Source organism: Callospermophilus lateralis, chromosome 5, assembly GCF_048772815.1.
Source record: "Callospermophilus lateralis isolate mCalLat2 chromosome 5, mCalLat2.hap1, whole genome shotgun sequence".
Taxonomy (NCBI): domain Eukaryota; kingdom Metazoa; phylum Chordata; class Mammalia; order Rodentia; family Sciuridae; genus Callospermophilus; species Callospermophilus lateralis.
The window spans coordinates 35,791,506-35,808,965 of NC_135309.1; the positions used below are offsets into that span (position 1 = coordinate 35,791,506).

General features: G+C 35.8%; 1 protein-coding gene across 1 annotated transcript in view; it reads right to left on the minus strand.

Moving 5' to 3' along the window:
• Positions 1–17,460, minus strand: part of Aff4 (ALF transcription elongation factor 4) — an 88,139-nt gene that overhangs the window by 27,164 nt on the left and 43,515 nt on the right. Inside the window, exons 6-7 of the mRNA XM_076856466.2 lie at positions 3,401–3,437; positions 564–612 (exon numbers count right to left, since the gene is read on the minus strand). Of these exons, the coding sequence (XP_076712581.2) occupies positions 564–612; positions 3,401–3,437 (86 nt within the window). The remainder of the gene's footprint in view (positions 1–563; positions 613–3,400; positions 3,438–17,460) is intronic.

The window sequence follows — 17,460 nt, forward strand, 5'->3', positions numbered from 1 at the left end:
ACAAAAACCTAGGCCACTAATGTATTGTTAAAATGAGTTCTTTTTCTTTGTACCAGAATTTGAATCCAGAAGCAGTTAATCACTGAGCTACATTCCCATCCCTTTTTATTTTGAGACAGGCTCACTGAGTCGCTGAGGCTGGCTTTGAACTAGTGATCCTTCTGCTTTAGCCTCTGGAGCCACAGGGAATAGGGGCGTGCACCACTGTGTCCAGCTTGAAGAAAATTCTATTGAAACACAGACACATCCATGGTCTATAGCTATACTTTTATACTACCATGACAGAATTAAGTATTCAATATAGAAGCCAGGTGCCCCTAAATACTTAAAATATTTCACCATATGATCCTTTACATAAAGTTTGCCTATACCTGCATTAAAAGATTAATATTTCTGCCTGGGGTAATGCATATGCTTAGCATACACAAGGCCCTAGGTTCTATCTCTAGCACAACATTAAAAAAGTAAACAGAAGAATAATATTTTTAAGTACTGTTCAAAATATCCAGATATTACAGATAACTCATTGAAAAAGAGACAAACTTATTAAGCTATAAACTTACGATTTAGACTGGTGCCCATTTGAAGTTTTAGCAGAAGGATTGTATCTTTCTGGAACAAAATAATACAGAATAAGCAACTGAAATTGTCTATTTAGATCATAAAATATGTATGCAAAATATCTACCTTCAAAGAAATATAAACTGAAACAATTCTGTAACCATCACAATGGCAACACATTGAAGTCCAATAATATGACATTATTATAGCTACTTTTATATGGGGAGAATGAGGGAAGAAACAGGCATACTCATATAGGACTGTTAACTCACACAATCTTTTGGGCAGGCAATCTAGAAATACTATTTCTGTATTTTAACTATGTTGCTACTGACCTATTTCAATGAAAGCAATTTTACATTACAGGGATATCTGGAGAAACACACGGAAAACACACACATGTAATAGTATGCTTTATAAAAGCAAAAAGTAGAACTACAAGTCCATCAGTAGAGGACCAGTTAAAGTTATATATATTATGAACCAGGGATTGAACCCAGGGGTGCTTAACCACTGAGCCACATCCCCAGCCCTTTTTTGTATTTTAGTTGGAGAACAGGGTCTCAATGAGTTGCTTAGGGCCTCACTAAGTTGCTGGGGCTGGTTCTGAACTTGTGTGTTCTGAACTCTTGCCTCAGCCTCCGGAGCCACTGGGATTATAGGTTTGCACCACTGTGCCTGGCGTAAACTACAACACTCTCACATAACACAATTTTAATATTAGAATGAATGAGAGCTTTATATTGATAGACAGGGTTAAAATAAATTAAGTGAAAAACACAAGGTAATAAAGAGCCAAGCCAAATAAGATGTGGGGGTGCACACCTCTAATCCCAGCTACTTTGAGGCAGGAAGATCATAAATTGGAAGTCAACCAGAGCAATTTAGAAAGATTCTGCCTCAAAAAGAAAAATAAAAGGCTGGGAATGCAGCTCAGTGGTACAGCACATTCCTACAATGTGTGAGGCCCCAGGTTCAGTTCTTAGTAACATATATACAAACAAAAAGAGGGAAGAGATGCAGCTTGGGATCACATCTGTCATAGTTAGCCTTGGGGCAAGAGAAGAGTTGTGGGGTAGAAGCAAGAATGAGATGTTCATAAATGAAGAGAGAAAATGGAAATGTTGTGGTTTATAGCTAGATATTTTCTGCATGTAAATAATATCAGGTCCCTTTTTTCTGTAAACTTGGCTACAAGGCAAAACTAAGATGAACATATAGAGAAAGTACAATAATAAAAGAGAGATTCTTCTAATTTTATCTCTGCATTAAGATAACTAAGCAAAAGATCCAAAAGGTCCGTATTTTCATCTCCCCAAATACCGTAAAACTAGTGCAAATCTACCTTACTTAAGAAGTTATTGCTCTTGGGCGGGGGTTGTGGCTTAGTGGTAGAGCTCTCACCTAGCACATTCGAGGACCTGGGTTCAATCCTCAGCACCACATAAAAATAAATAAATAAAACAAAGCTATTATGTCCACCTACAACTAAAACATAAATTTTAAAAAAGAAGAAAATATCTGGTTTTGAGCTGGGGTCCTAGCTCAGTAGTAGAGCACTTGCCTCACATGTGTGAGGCCCTAGGTTCAATCCTTAGCACTACATAAAAATAAATAAAATAAAATAAAGTTATTGTATCCATCTACAATTAAATAGGAAAAAAAACTCTGGGCTGGGACTGTGGCTCAGCGGTAGAGAACTCGCTTACCACGGGTGGGACCCGGGTTCGATTCTCAGCACCATATAAAAATAAAGGCATTGTGTTGTGTCCATCTACACCTAAAAAATAAATATTAAAAAAATCTGGTTTTGTACAGAGCTATATGGGTGTCATGGTTTGAATATGAGATATCTTCTAGCAGCTATTCTGTTAATGCAGGCATATTCAAAGGTGCAATAATCAGAATATGAGAGCTATAACCTAAACAGTCCATCCTAGTCTGAATGAATTAAACTGGGTGATAACTGTAGGCAGTTGCAAAATTGCAGGAAGTGGATCACTGGAGGCATGCCCAGGAAAGGTCCATTTTCTTCGCAGTCTCCCCACCTATACACACTCCATTTCCCAGCTACAGTGAACTGAGCAGCTATCCCCCAACATGAGGTTCTGCTTCATCTCAGGCCCAGAGAGATGGAACCAGCTGACCGTGTACTGAATCTATAAAAATGTGAGTCAATATAAGTTTTTCTTCCTCTACATTGTTCTGGGCAGGTATTTTGGTCACAGTGATGAAACACTAACACAATGGTGAAGCCCAGAAATTTGCAATGGTTCCTGACCTTCCCACCATTAGTCTACGTATCTCTTGGGACCATACATGAACTTCCTAGCGCTGACGTTCCCTCAAGTTCTATTAAGAAGTTTAAGAGTTAGGGTGAAAAAAGTAGGGTTGCAGGGGATGGCAGGCTTTCTACACAGACCAGAAGACGCAGGAAAAAAATAAATGGAAAATGCACAGATACAGAAAGAGAAGCATCTTGGTCAGTTAAAATGAGGTGTTCTTGTCTAGTTTTATAATTATAGAAACACTTTATCTTCATCAAGGAAATGAAAAAACAGTGGAAAATGGTTCTTGCTTTATGAGATGCCCATCAAATTGACTCTATGCACTTTCAACTATTAGTTCAAATAATAGAAGTTTATTGTGATCTATAATGATCTATAATATCTTGATTATTATAGCCATACCAATATTCAGCTCAATCCATTACTATTTATTGGATCATAAAATTAGATAAAGACATGCAAAAATAATTATTAAAGGAATTTAAAGCCAGGTGAATCAAATGCTCAATAAATTGCTTAATTTAAAAACCAGAAGCAAAAGAAATACTCACTTTGTTCTCCAGGGCCAAAATTGGATTGCTGAGTCTCCTAAGGAAAAGGAACACAAAATGTACAAAGTGATATTCAGAAAGAAAGGTTCAGTAGTAGACAATGCTCCAAAGTACACAAAAATGCTTCAAGTACATAAAAGAAAAAGTATTGAAAGAATGTAATGGCACCTGTCTAATTAGCCTTAGAATAAAATGTTCTAAAATGGATAGCTATAGTGTTTTCACATATCTATAAATATATTCAAAACAAATGAATTGTACCCTTTAAATGGATGAATTAAAGTCCATAATGGACTTTACAGAGTTCAATACAAAAAAACATTTAAGCTCTCCATACTGGATACTTTTCAGCAGTATCCATGGTACTAATAACCTACATTAGAGAACTAGAGAGTAAATAATTTCAACTTAAGCTCTAGTTCTTAAAAAAATGCTTAGTTTTTTAAAAAAAGGAAATAATATAAAAATAGTATATTGAGTTAAAATGGATGTATTAACTACAGACATTCAAACTATACTGCATTCATAGAAAGACCCCCCCCAAAAAAACACTGAAGTATTCCAATATTATTTTATTCCTTCCCTCTCCCTAATATCTTATAAATCATTAGCAACTTGAGGAAGAGACTGCTATATACTACTTTCAAAAGTCCTATAATCACACCCTATATTCAAGAAGCACCAATGCAATAGAAACCAAAATATCACTGTTGGTGAAAGAAACATGGCTTTGCAAATAACATTCATGACCAGGATAGCTGCTTTATATGCGAATTGTGCCATTTATCTAGGTAATATGTGCCAACAAAATGTGGTCCTAAAAATACACAGAGATCCCCTAAAAAGCCTATTTAAAAATAACCATACTTTTCATTTACTGACAGATTATCTGTGAAAGAACAATCCACACAGTAAGAAGGCTAAAATATAGTTTACTGTTAAAAAATGATGTAAACCTACATCTATAGTCAACTAATTTTGAAGAAGGGTGCCAAGACTAATGGAGAAAGAACAGTCTTTTCAACAAACAGTGTTAGGAAAACTGAATACTTACATGCAAAAGAAAAGAAGCTGGACCTTTATATCACACTACATAAAAAAGTTAATTCAACGTGGATCAAAGACCTAATTGTAAAAGCTAAAGCTATAAAACGCTTAGAAAACATAATGCCAAATCTAAACGGCTTTGGATTTTCAGAGAATTCTTATATATTATAGCAAAAGCAGGAAGCGCACACACAAAATATATATAAAATATTTGCAATTCATATCTGAAAATAGGCTAGTATCCACAATATGTATACAGCTCTTAAAATTCAATGATATAAGACAACCCAATTAAAAACGAGAAAATGATCTAAATAGATATTTCACCAAAGAAGACATATAAATGGACAACAAGTACAAGCAAGCTGTCTGACATCATCTGTATCAAGGAAATACAAATCAAACCCATGATGAAATACTGCTACACACTCATTAGGATGACTAGAATGAAAAAGATAATAGCAAGTGTTGACAAGGATGTGAAGAAATCAGAACCGTAATGGGAATATAAATGGGGTAGATGTTTTGGAAAAATTCTAACAGTTCCTCAATTGATTAAATAAAGAATTAACCATATACTATAGCAATTATATTCTTAGGCATATAACCAAGCAAAATGACATTTTTTTTCCTTGCAGTACTGGGTATTAAACCTAGAGCCTTGTGCATGTTAGGAAAGCACCCAATCACTGAGCTACATCCCCCATCCTAAGTTAAATGAATGCATATGTCCACACAAACACTTCTACAGGCATGTTTATAGCATCATTACTCATAATAGCTAAAAAATGAAACAACGCAAACAACCAACAGCTAACAGACATATACAATGGAATATTATTTGCCCAAAAAAAGAATGAAGTACTATAAATGCTGTAACTTGGATACATTATGCAAAGTGAAAGAATTCAAGCACAAATAACCACATATTATAAGATTCTAGTTAAATATAAGATTCTTTTAAATATAATTTCTAGAACAGGAAAATTTATATAGATAGATTAGTGTTCTTAGGGCTGAGAGAAAGAATAGAGGAAAAGGGGAAACAGATACAGTGTAAGAAATTTCTTTTTGATGTAATGAAATGTTCTAAAATGGATAGCTGTAGTGGTTTCACATATCTAAAAATATATTCAAAACAAATGAATTGTACCCTTTAAATGGAAGAATTACATGGTAAGTGAATTATATCTCAATAATGCTTTTTAAAAAACAGAAACAGAGCCAGGTGCAATGGTGCACACCTGCATCTTGGGAGGCTGAAGCAAGAGAATCACAAGTTCAAAGCCAGCCTTAGCAACCTAGCAAGACTATGTCTCAAATAAATAAATAAATGAAAATGAAAAAGATTTAGGGATGTAGGTCAGTGGTTAAATATCTCTGTGTTAAATCCCTGGTACCAAAAAAAAAAAAAAAAAAAAAAAAAAAGTAAACAGAGATGTGGCCAAGAGATTGCTCTGATAACTTTTATAAATCGTGTTAAAATGAAGACCCCTCTACTCCCTTGAACTTCTCTCGTACTCATTTACTTGGTAAAGCCTAAAATTTAATAGCTCAGGCTTCTAAGTAATCTGATTTTACTCTCATCTCTGACAATAGTCAGCTGGTCACCAAACACTACTAGATTCTGTCTCTACAATACCTACTAAAATTCAACATCATCTCTCCTGCATCATTTTTCTTTCTTTTTTTCTTCTTTGCAGTACTCAAGATTGAACACAAGGCTTCACATGTTAGGAAAGCATCCTACCATTGAGTTGATCCCAGCTTTTTAGTTGTTGATAGACCTTTATTTTATTTATTTATATGTGGTGCTGAGAATCAAAACCCACTGCCTCACACATGCTAGACAAGTGCGCTATACCACTGAGCCCCCGCCCCAGCCCCTGATCCCAGTTTTTTATTTTAGTTTAGTTTAGTTTAGTTTAGTTTGAGACAGGGTCTTGTTAATTTGCCCAAGCTAACTTTGAACTTCCATCCTCAGCTTCCCAAGTCACTGTGACTAGAGGCATGCACCACTAAGTTTGTCTTTAGGATCTCTTCTTGTTCATCTGATGGCCATCTAATGGATATTCCGGGTTCTAGTCTCTGAATCACTCAACTACAGGCTCCAATTTAGCTTCTTTAAACCCAAGTCTTATTTTACAGACCCTTCAAGAGTTCTTTGTTTCTACTGGGAATGAAACCCAATCTCTGGCATTACACTTCATTCATGTATCTAAACACTGGAGAAACAGAGTGATAAGCAAAAACAGACATGGGTCTTGCTCTCATGGAGCTTAGCATTTATTGAAATAATGCTGACAGTGAATACAGAGCAAATAAAATAAAGGTAAAATGGCAATGTGGTAAGTAATGAAGGGCAAACACATACAAAATATTATGTTAGGGTTTATAGTTGCATCTATGAAGAGATCTACTCAGAAAGATGAGCAAATGCTCACTTGGGGAAGTAATATTCAGGCTGATATGAAATATATGTAGGGAAGGGACACAGGTAAGTGCTTAGGGGAGAGAGAAAAGTATGTTTAAGGGCCAGAAAGAGAATAGCACAGCTTGTATGAAGGCCTTAAAGGCAAACCATGAAGAAGAAAAGATACCAGGGAAAGAGTGATCAGAAATGAGACTGAAAACCTAAAAAGCTACATCATATAGCTTAAAGACCATATTAAATGTGTGTGTGTGTGTGTGTGTAGTTTATTAAGCAAAAGAGTTATGCAATCACATCTGCATCCTGTGAAGACCATCCTGGCTATTAAGTGGAAAACAGTTTTCAGGAAACTAGAATGAAAATAGATACATGTTCGGAGATTATTTTATAGTGGTACAAGTAGGAGATAACTATAGCTTGAATAAGCTGGTCTCGGAGCTTTTACATCATACATTCCATTATTGAGAAATTTTCCTCAGGAGGCTGAGATAGGAAGATCACAAGTTCAAAGCCAGCCTCAGCAATGCAGTCAACTTGGCAAGACCTTGTCTCAGAATAAAAAATTAAAAGGGTCAAGGATCAAGTGCAGGAGGTAGGAGAATATTTTCCATTTATCTCCAAAATAAGCATATTGTATTACTATTCAACTACTACATGTTAGATAAGATGCTTTTAATCTTAAATCCCTTAGATTTTAAAGGATTAGAATAAAATAATTAATGACAGTGAAGCCTTTCTTCTACAAAAAAAAAAAAAAAAAAAACACACTTCAAAGGTCTGACAAAGATAGGCTTACCTTGATATATAGTTTCATTGGATGTCACACAGTACATAAATGGAAGGCATCCCAGGTTTACTGAATCATGATACTAAATTTTCAGTCCTATATCTTAAGATGCAAAAGTTTCTATAGCTGTTGAGCTAGTAGATTTCCATGTTCTCTGATATAAATCAGTTTTCAGGAAAATAAATTAAAAGGGCTGCATTTTAATTTTTTTTAGAAAATAGGGTCAAAAGCTACTGAATTTAGAAAATTCTGTTACCAAGTCTTTAAAGTTCATACATATGAGTCATTGTGATTTTTGAAAAGCAAAGAAATAGGGGCTAGGGATGTGGCTCAAGCAGTAGCACACTCGCCTGGCAGGCATGCGGCCTGGATTCGATCCTCAGCACCACATACAAATAAAGATGTATCCGCCAAAAACTAAAAAAATAAAATAAATATTAAAAAAAATTCTCTCTCTCTCACTTAAAAAAAATAGAGAAAAAAAGAAAAAAAAGAAAGAAAAACAAAGAAATATAAAATGAAATGAGGACATTATTGTTTAAATGTTATTTTCCTAGCATAAGCCCACTGTAAGGACAGCAATTACTTTAAAATATCATCTTTAATATGAGGAGACAAAATAATTTATTTCTTAAAGAATATGTTATGAAAAACTTGGCATATGGGAGAAATGAGACAGAGAGAGGGGTGTCTAATTCATTTTAAAGTGAGATAATGTTATGAAACAAATAACCGATGAACTTCTATGTTAGTGTAAAATATATTCAGGATCACTCCTGTAATGTTTTCATTAGAAACAAAAAATATTAGCAAACTGAAGATATTCTGCAGTACTCTGGACATGTCTGATTTCAACATCATCGCTGCAATACTGCAACTGTGCATAAGTGCACTTGTGGTACCGTTATTTTTGCTTTGCTGTGAGCAGTTTTTAGAGTTCCTGTTAAATCAGTCAGTGCATCAACAGTGCCATACTGGTTCTCCAGAGGAGGAGGAGGAGGAGGAGGGAGAAGGAGAGATAAAAGGAGAAACACAGGGAAGGATAGATGATAAGATATAAATTTGTAAAGCACCTGGATAAGAGATTCTAGGTAAAAGGCTGGGGTTATAGCTCTTGCCTAGCACGTGTGAGACACTGGGTTTGATACTCAGCACTGCATAAAATAAATACATAAAATACATATATTGTGTCCATCTACAACTTAAAAAAAAAAAAGTGCTAGGTAAGTAACAGGCACAAAGAGAAGACGATGCAGGTCTAGCAAGATGTATTACAACCATGCACCCAATTAAACACTAATACATAATTCCTTTTTCTTTCTTTTGTATTATTTTATTTCAACAATCAAATGTTTGGCATACTGACACAAAACACAGTCCTTCTGCATTTCCTTAAAGCACTCAGTAATATGCCCAGAAAACTTTTAATGAAGAGGTAGATACAGGAGAAAAAGGAACAGCATCCAGAGAAAGAGGGTAAATCTGGATGATGAACACAGAATAGTAGACAAAGAAGCAAGATTAAAACAATATTCAAGGCTGGGGTTATGCCTCAGTAGTAGAGTGCTCGCCTAGCACGTGTGAGGCCCTGGGTTTGATCCTCAGCACCACACAAAAATAAATAAGTAAAATAAAGGTGTTGTGTCCAACTACAACTAAAAAATTAAAAATATTTTTTAAAAATTCAATGCTAATGAGAAGACCAACGAAGAAATGAAAAATGTTACTTGGATTTACCAAAACTGAATTGAATATCATCAATTTGCCACTTAATGAAAACACTTCTCCTGAGGTATTAAGAGTGGAAGCAAGATCAAATGTACCAGGCTGAGGACTAGTGAGGAGGAAGGAAAATAGCAAATAAAAACCTATCGGTAATAATTTAGCTCGTAGGGTTGGGGTCTAGTTCAGTGCCTGGCATGTGTAGCAAGGCCCTGAGTTTGGTCCCCAGAACTGGAAAACAATAATTATAATAATAAGTTTAGCTCTAAACAGGAGGTGCCAGGGAAAAGGCACATAATAGAAAATTTTTATATGTTGCTTTTGGCTTTGTGGGGGATGAGATTTCGCTATATTTCCCGAGCTGGTCTCTTAACTTCTGGACTCAGTGATGATTCTCCTCCCTCAGACTCCTGGGGAACTGGAACTATAAGCACAAGCCATTATACCCAGCTGTCACTGTTGTTTCTAAAGAAGGACAAATTCAAGAATGCTTAAATGAATGATAAGGAAGGATACACTCAAGTCGCTCCCCAAATACGTTCCTAAACTTAACTTTCCACTGCTTGCTACCCGCAAACTGCTCGGAGACATATCAATGGTGTGAAATAATCTGATGTGCTCCTTATACTTCTGTTCCTCTACTTCTCCTTCAAACCCCATTTGGTGTCATCTTCTCTAGGATGCTATCCTCAAATTCCCTAGGTATAACAACTTTCTCCCTTCTCTGTTCTGTCATTGGGTCTGGTCCATATGTTTAGTGCACAGGAGACTTAATTCCTACTGAAGCTTCATATAAAGTTTTAAACTATAGTACACAGGAAATTATATACACTTAAAATTCAGAGAATGAAGTAACCTATCTGTAAAAACAACCCAATCTAAGCAATAATCAGTAATAGCTGAGCTGTTTTGGAAACACCACAAAAGTTTTTTTCTCTTTGTTATGTGTCTACCTAACTATCCAAATTCAGTCACCAAACATTTATTGAACAGCAATATGTGCCAAAAACTATGCTAGACATGGCACATGCTATTTTCCTTTCTTATTTAAATACCCACTTTAGTTAGAGCAGGAACAATATCTAAATGGCTTAATAGTATTCACTATTTTTACAAACACATGGTGAAAATGTATAAGGGCAGTCAGTAGCTTGAATATTCTCCAATTATCACTAGAAAATCTACCATGCTATCCCCAACCATACCCATGTACTTGTTTCCCTCCTGTAAAAAAGAATGACCTAGTTGTGCTCTACTCTAAGGCTAATGTCCTCTACTTGAGCACTGAAATCCAATTCCTCCTGTGAAGATTTCCCAAGGTTACCTTCTCTCTTTCCCATGCTGCACCCCCCCCATTTATTTAATTTTTTTTTTTTTTTTTTTTTGGTAGTTGTAGATGGATAGCCTAACTTTATTTTAGTTGTTTCATTTTTATGTGGTGCTAAGGATAGAACCCAGTGCCTCACACATGCTAGGCAAATGCTCTGCCACTGAGCTACAGCCCCAGCCCCTGTTTTTTCTCCTTTACTAAATCATTATGATCATCATATATAAAAATTCCCATCTTATAAAATTACTCCCAATATAACCACATCACTTCTGGCAACACATTTCTCTCCTTGCTCTTCCAGAAAAATGTTTCAAAAAGCTCACTATCTCCAATATTTTTTTCTTTCTTTCTTTCTTTCTTTTTTTTTTTTTTGGCACCGAGGATTGAACCGAGAGCCTTGTGCATGTAAGGCAAGCACTCTACCAACTGAGCTATATCTCGAGCCTCTAACTATCACCAATATCTTTTGAGATCACTGCAATATGTCTTTTACCATCAGATTTCCAGTAAAAATGTTTGTCACCTATAAGAAATAATTGTCAAATCTAATGACTAGAATACAGTAAAAACTTAAAAAGTGGCTGTTTAAGAAATAAACATCAAATTTTTAGAGATAAAACCATTATGTCTAAGATCAGAAATATTAAGCAGAATTAAAAGCAGATAAGACATTGCAGAACCTGAAGATATAGCAATAGAAACAATGCATAATAAAACAACGTAAGATTGAAAATGAAAACAAGGGCTGGGGCTGTAGCTCAGTGGCAAAGTGCTTGCCTAGCATGCTCGAGGCACTGAGTTCGATCCTCAGCACCATATAAAAATTATCAAATCAAATAAAAGGCATTCTGTCCATCTACAACATACAAAAAAGTTTGTTTATTTTTTTTAAAGAAGAAAATGAAAACAAATGAACAGAGCAAAAGTTTAGTCATAGGACAACTTAAAGGGGATACACACACACACACACACACACACACACACACACACACACACACAAAACCCAAATCCATAAAGAAGGGGGAAGGAGGCCAGGCACAGTGAGGCCAGGCTCCTATAATCCCTGTGACTTGGGAGACTGAGGAAAGACTCCCAGTTTGAGGCCAACCTCAGCAACTTAGTGAGGACCTAAGCAACTTAGTGAGACCCTATCTCAAAAATTAAAAAAAAAAAAAAATTACAATAAAATGGGCTGGGGTCATAGCTCAGTGGTAAAGTACTCATGGATTCAATCCCAAGTACCAAAAAAAGAAAGGGGGGAGAGATGTGGTGGTAGGGATACAGAAAAAAATTCTGAGTACTGTAAATAAGTTTTCCAAATTAAATACAAATTATGAACTCAATCAGTAAACCCCCAAGCACAAGAAAGATGAAGAAAACTATAACAGGATACAACCTTACTAAACATATTAAATAAAATGAGTGATAAACATAAAAAGAAGCTTCTAAGCAGATGGGAGTGGGGGTTACATTATATACCAAAAAAAAAAAAAAGGGAAAAAATAACAACAAAGTACATATTAGAAACCATACAAGCCAGAACAATAGTGGGCAACATCTTCATCCCAGAATTCTTTTTTTTTTCTCTTTTGTGGTACTGGGAATTGAACTCAGGGATGCTTAACCACTGAGCCACAACTCCGGCCCTTTTTAATATTTTATTTATTAGAGACAGAGTCTTGAAGAGTTGCTCAGGGACTCATTAAGAGACTGGTTTTGAACTTGCGATCCTCCTGCCTTAGCAACCCCAGTGGCTGGGATTGCAGGAGTGTACCACCACAACTGGCTTTCAAGCCTGAATTCTATAACCAAAACAATATCTTAAAAATCAAAACTAAGGAGACTACTTGTGGGGGAGTGCGTGGGAGGGCACACTTGAGAACCTCTTGCTCTGCTCCTCCCACTCAGCTCCTAGTCAGGACTGGCCTGAAGTAGCTCTACCACCCACTGCTCTACTTACTGGGTGCCAGGAATTTCCTGAGTCCAAGTGGAACCCAGAATGAATGGGAAAAAAATGATCTTCCTATGAATAAAATGAGGAAGGAGAAAGAGTTAAAATAGACACAAAATCTGGGCCCCTTCAAGGTCAGGTTTCTGTGTAGCAGGAATGGGAAACTACAGGCAAGAAAGCCAGGTCTCAACAAGATAAGGCCAATTCCTGTGTAAGCAGAAAAACTTAGTGAGAAATCTGTCGCTTAGTATCCAGACCCTCTCCAAAAAAAAAAAGACACGGTACCCTGACTGAACCAAAGAGCGCATGAAGAGCTCCTGGACCTGAGTGTTGGGGACTAACTTCCTTAACCCAGAAGACTCATATAAACTCCCTAGATAACAGACACCCATTGGCAACCCTCACTTGGTACCCCTCCAACTCTTACGAATTCTGCTTTCTATTACTCTAATAAATCCTGTTACTTTGCTGTCACTCGTGTCCATGGATTTCATTCTTCGAATTTGAGAGACAAAAAAATTCCACCCAACCTGTTTTGTGTGTATCATGTGGTTTCAATAGTGTCTCCTATATGCCTCCCTTCTAGTGGAGGGAAGCATGTAGACTCCATGAAGCACAGGACAGTCAAGTTCCTACTCACATCACCAGGAGGATTTTAGAAAGATTATAGGACTATTGGGTGAACTTATCTAAAGCCTCATGTGCTCAAACAACAGAAATCTTTTCACCTGTACATTAACTAGAAACAAAGTTACAATGATTTCAATTATTCCAGCTCCAGGAAGATAGGGGAATAAATTGAAAATCTGAAAATGCAGCCATAGACTGATTTCTTGGCATTGGATTATGCTCATTCTTTTTGTCTGGGGACCATGTTATTTGATATAAGTGATCACTTAGTTCAAGAAAATGACCACCCTGATCGCTCAAGCTGAGAACTGTCCTGGAATCTGGCAAAGCTTAACTGCTTAAAACAGCAGAATGAAGATTTGAGGTGAATGGCTGAATATCTCTGGTATATTATAAAAAATACTGAAGGAAGACCGATTAAATATTTTACTTTATTTTTAGATATAAAGCTTCGTCCAGCTGTTGGAAAACAGTCAATAATTTCTGTAAATTGATACCTTTTGTAAAAATTTAATATTTTAAGAGGGTATTTTTTATACCAAGATACCTTCATACATTCAATATTGAGAATATCTCCATAGTGGCAAATCTTATCTTGCCTATGAATCATTTTTTTAAATATTTTTTAGTTGTCAGTGGACATTTTAGTTATTTATATGTGGTGCTAAGAATTGAACCCAGTTGCCTCTCATACCCTAAGCAAGAGCTCTTCCACTGAGTTACAACCCCAGCTTGTATATGAATCTTAATATAGGAAAACTGTGCCATTTAATTAATAAGCATATTTCATTTATGGTTAGCATTGTAACAGGTTTGATACACTGAACCCAAACTGTGTATGCTTTATTTATTTGTTTGTTTTTGGTACCAGGGATTGAACAAAGGGGATTTAACCACTGAACAACATCCCAACCCTTTTTATTTTTTATTTTGAAACATAGTTGCTTAGGACCTTACTAAATTGCTGAAGCAATCCTCCTGCCTCAATCTCCTGAGTTGTTGGGATTATAGGCGTGGACAACTGCACCTGGCCCCGTGTATGACTGAAATGAACATATATTAAAACATGTATCATATGAATTATTTACAGAGAAATTATAATTTTTGAGAGGCTAAATTAGTATACCTATAAACCTCTTAAAATGAAACAAAAATTCACTGTTGAATAAAACAACTGGAATGGAATGCGGAAATGATTAATATTACTGCTTCTAATGTTATATATATATATATATATGTATCGACTGTGAAACAAAGTCTATTTCATAGAAAAAAAAAATAAACAGTATTTACACAGAGGTGGGGAAAAAAATCCAAGTCAGGTATTATGGCACATGCATAATCCTAGCTACTCTGAAAGCTGAAGAAAGAGATTTGCAGGTTTGAGGCCAATGTGGGGAAATTAGTGAGACTGTCTCAAAAAATTAAAAAGGGCTGGGAATGTAGTTCAGAGGTAGAGTACTTGCCTAGTATGCACCAGGCTCTGAGTTCAATCGCCAGTATCACAAAAAAAAATTTTAAAAAGTTAAACATGACTAGGATGTAGCTCAGTGGTAAAGCAAACCCCTGGATTTGTTCCCCAGGTCCCCACCACTCCAAGAAGAAAATTAAATACATGCTACCATATGTGTAACCACTCATAAATATTCATTAAGTAGAAATAAAAATATGTTTACATAAAAAAACACACATACACAAATATTCACATCAGATTTAGTTTTAATAGCTCCAAACTGGAGGCAATTGAAGTTTCCATCAATAGGTAAATGAATAAATTAATTGTGGTATAATCACAGAAAATTAGAGATGGTGGCACACTCCTGTGATTCCAATTACCTGGGAGGCTCAGGCAGGAGAACTCCAAATTTGAGGCCAGCCTGTACCTCAGTGAGACCCTGTCTCAAAATAAAAAGGGCTGGGGACATAGCTCAGTGTCCATGCTAGCGTTTACCTACCATGTACAGGGATCTGGGTTTGATCCCTAGTAAAATTCACACACACACACATACAAAGAAGAAAGAGGAAGAGTACATACAGAATGATTCCATTTAAGTGGCTGGGGTTGTGGCTCAGCAGTAGAGTGCTCGCCTAACACTTGTGAGGCACTGGGTTCAAGCCTCAGCACCACATAAAAATTTTAAAAATTAATTAATTAAATAAAGACATTAAAAAAAAGAATGGTTCCATTTAAATAAATTCTTTCAAATATAAATTAATCTATAGTGACAGATTAGTGATTGCCTAGGGACAGAGGGATAGGGATTAAAAGGAAGAGAGCATTATAAAGGATCCTAGAGAAACTCCGGGGGTGATTTCATATGCTCAATATCTTTATTATAGTGATAGCTTCATCATGGTACACATATACAAAAACTTACTAAATCTATACTTTATATGCCATTAATTAATGATAATTAAGCCTCAATAAAGCTATTTAAAAGATACTTGCCCGTTTCTAATTTTTAATACTATATTTTGAGGTTCATAACAAAATTGATAAGGAACATTAGCCAGGTACAGTGGCGCATGCCTATAATCCCAGAGGGAGAGGAGACTGAGGCAGGAAGATTGTGAGTTCAAAGTCAGCCTCAGCAAAAGTGAGGTGCTAAGCAACTCAGTGAGACCTTGTATCTAAATAAAATACAAAATAGGGCTAGGGGTGTGGCCCCTGAGTTAAATCCCCAGTACACCTCCATTGCCCGCCTCAAAAAAACTTACTAGGGTCTGGAGATGTAATTCAGTGGTAGAGTAGGTGCTGAGAGCATGCATGAGGCCCTAGGTTTAATCCCCAGCACACAAAACCAAAAGCAAACTTATTAGTAAGCTACAATACCCAAGACAGTGGGGTACCAGCATAAGGAAAGTCATGTTGATCTATGCAAACAAAAATTAGAGTCCAGAAATACATTAATGTTCACTTGATTGTTGACAAGGGTGCCAAGATAATCCATAGGAAAAGAACAATCTTCTCCACAAATAATGTGGAGACAACTTGACATGCCCTGCAAAAGAATGATTTTAGACCCCTATCTCATACTAAGAGAAAAATTAACTCAAAATGTATCAAAGACCTCAACATGAAGTTGAAATTATAAAGGCTTCAAAAAAAATACAGTAAATCTTTTTTACCTTAGCATGACATCAAAATCACTAACAATAAAAAACAGGTAAACTGAACTACATCAAAATTTATAACTTTTGTGCTTCAAAGAACATCAAGAAAGCTAAAAGACAACCTACAAAAATTCTTCCAAATCATGTATATACTAAGGGACTGATCTCCAGAATGTACAATGAACTCCTATAACTCTATAACAAAAAAAGACAATCTAATTCAGAAATGAGCAAAATATCTAAATACATTCCTCCAAAAAAGACATAGAAAGCCAATAGAAACATTAAAAGATGCTCAACGCTATTAGTTATCAGGGAAATGCAAATCAAAGGCACAATGACATACTACTATCTTTATGCCCACTGAAATGGCTACAATCACAACAAAAGTCAGCCAGAATGTGGAAAAAATGGAACACTTATATACTGCTGGTGGGAATATAAAATGGAACAGCCACTATGGAAATAAATCATATGGCAATTTTTTAAAATGACAAACACTGAGTTACCACATGACTCAACAATTTCACTCCTAGATTTATAGCCAAATGAACCGAAAATATGTCCACATAAACACTTCTATAAAAGTGTAGCAACATAATTCATAATAGCCAATGAGTGGCTGGGGGAGCCCATGAACTGATGGACAAACAAAATGTGATACAGCCATACAATGAGTATATTTAGTCCTTGAAAGGGATTAAGTACTGACACATGCTATAATGAATGAATTCTGAAAACATGCTAAGTAAAAAAAACAGTCAAAAAGACCACACAGTATATGATTCCATTTAAAATGAAATGCACAGAGTAGGCAAACCTATTCAGATAGAACATAGATTGATTGGTAGTTGCCAATAGGTAGGGAAAGTAGGGTTTGGAAGATATAGAAAGGTGACTATTAAAGGGGTAAGAGGGGGTTCTTTTGAGGTTGATGAAATTGTTTTCAAAAGATTGTGAATATATTTAAAACTAGTGAATTGTATATTTTAAGTGGGTGAATTACACGGTATGTGTGCCTTGATAAAACTTCCACAAAAAGTAGGTG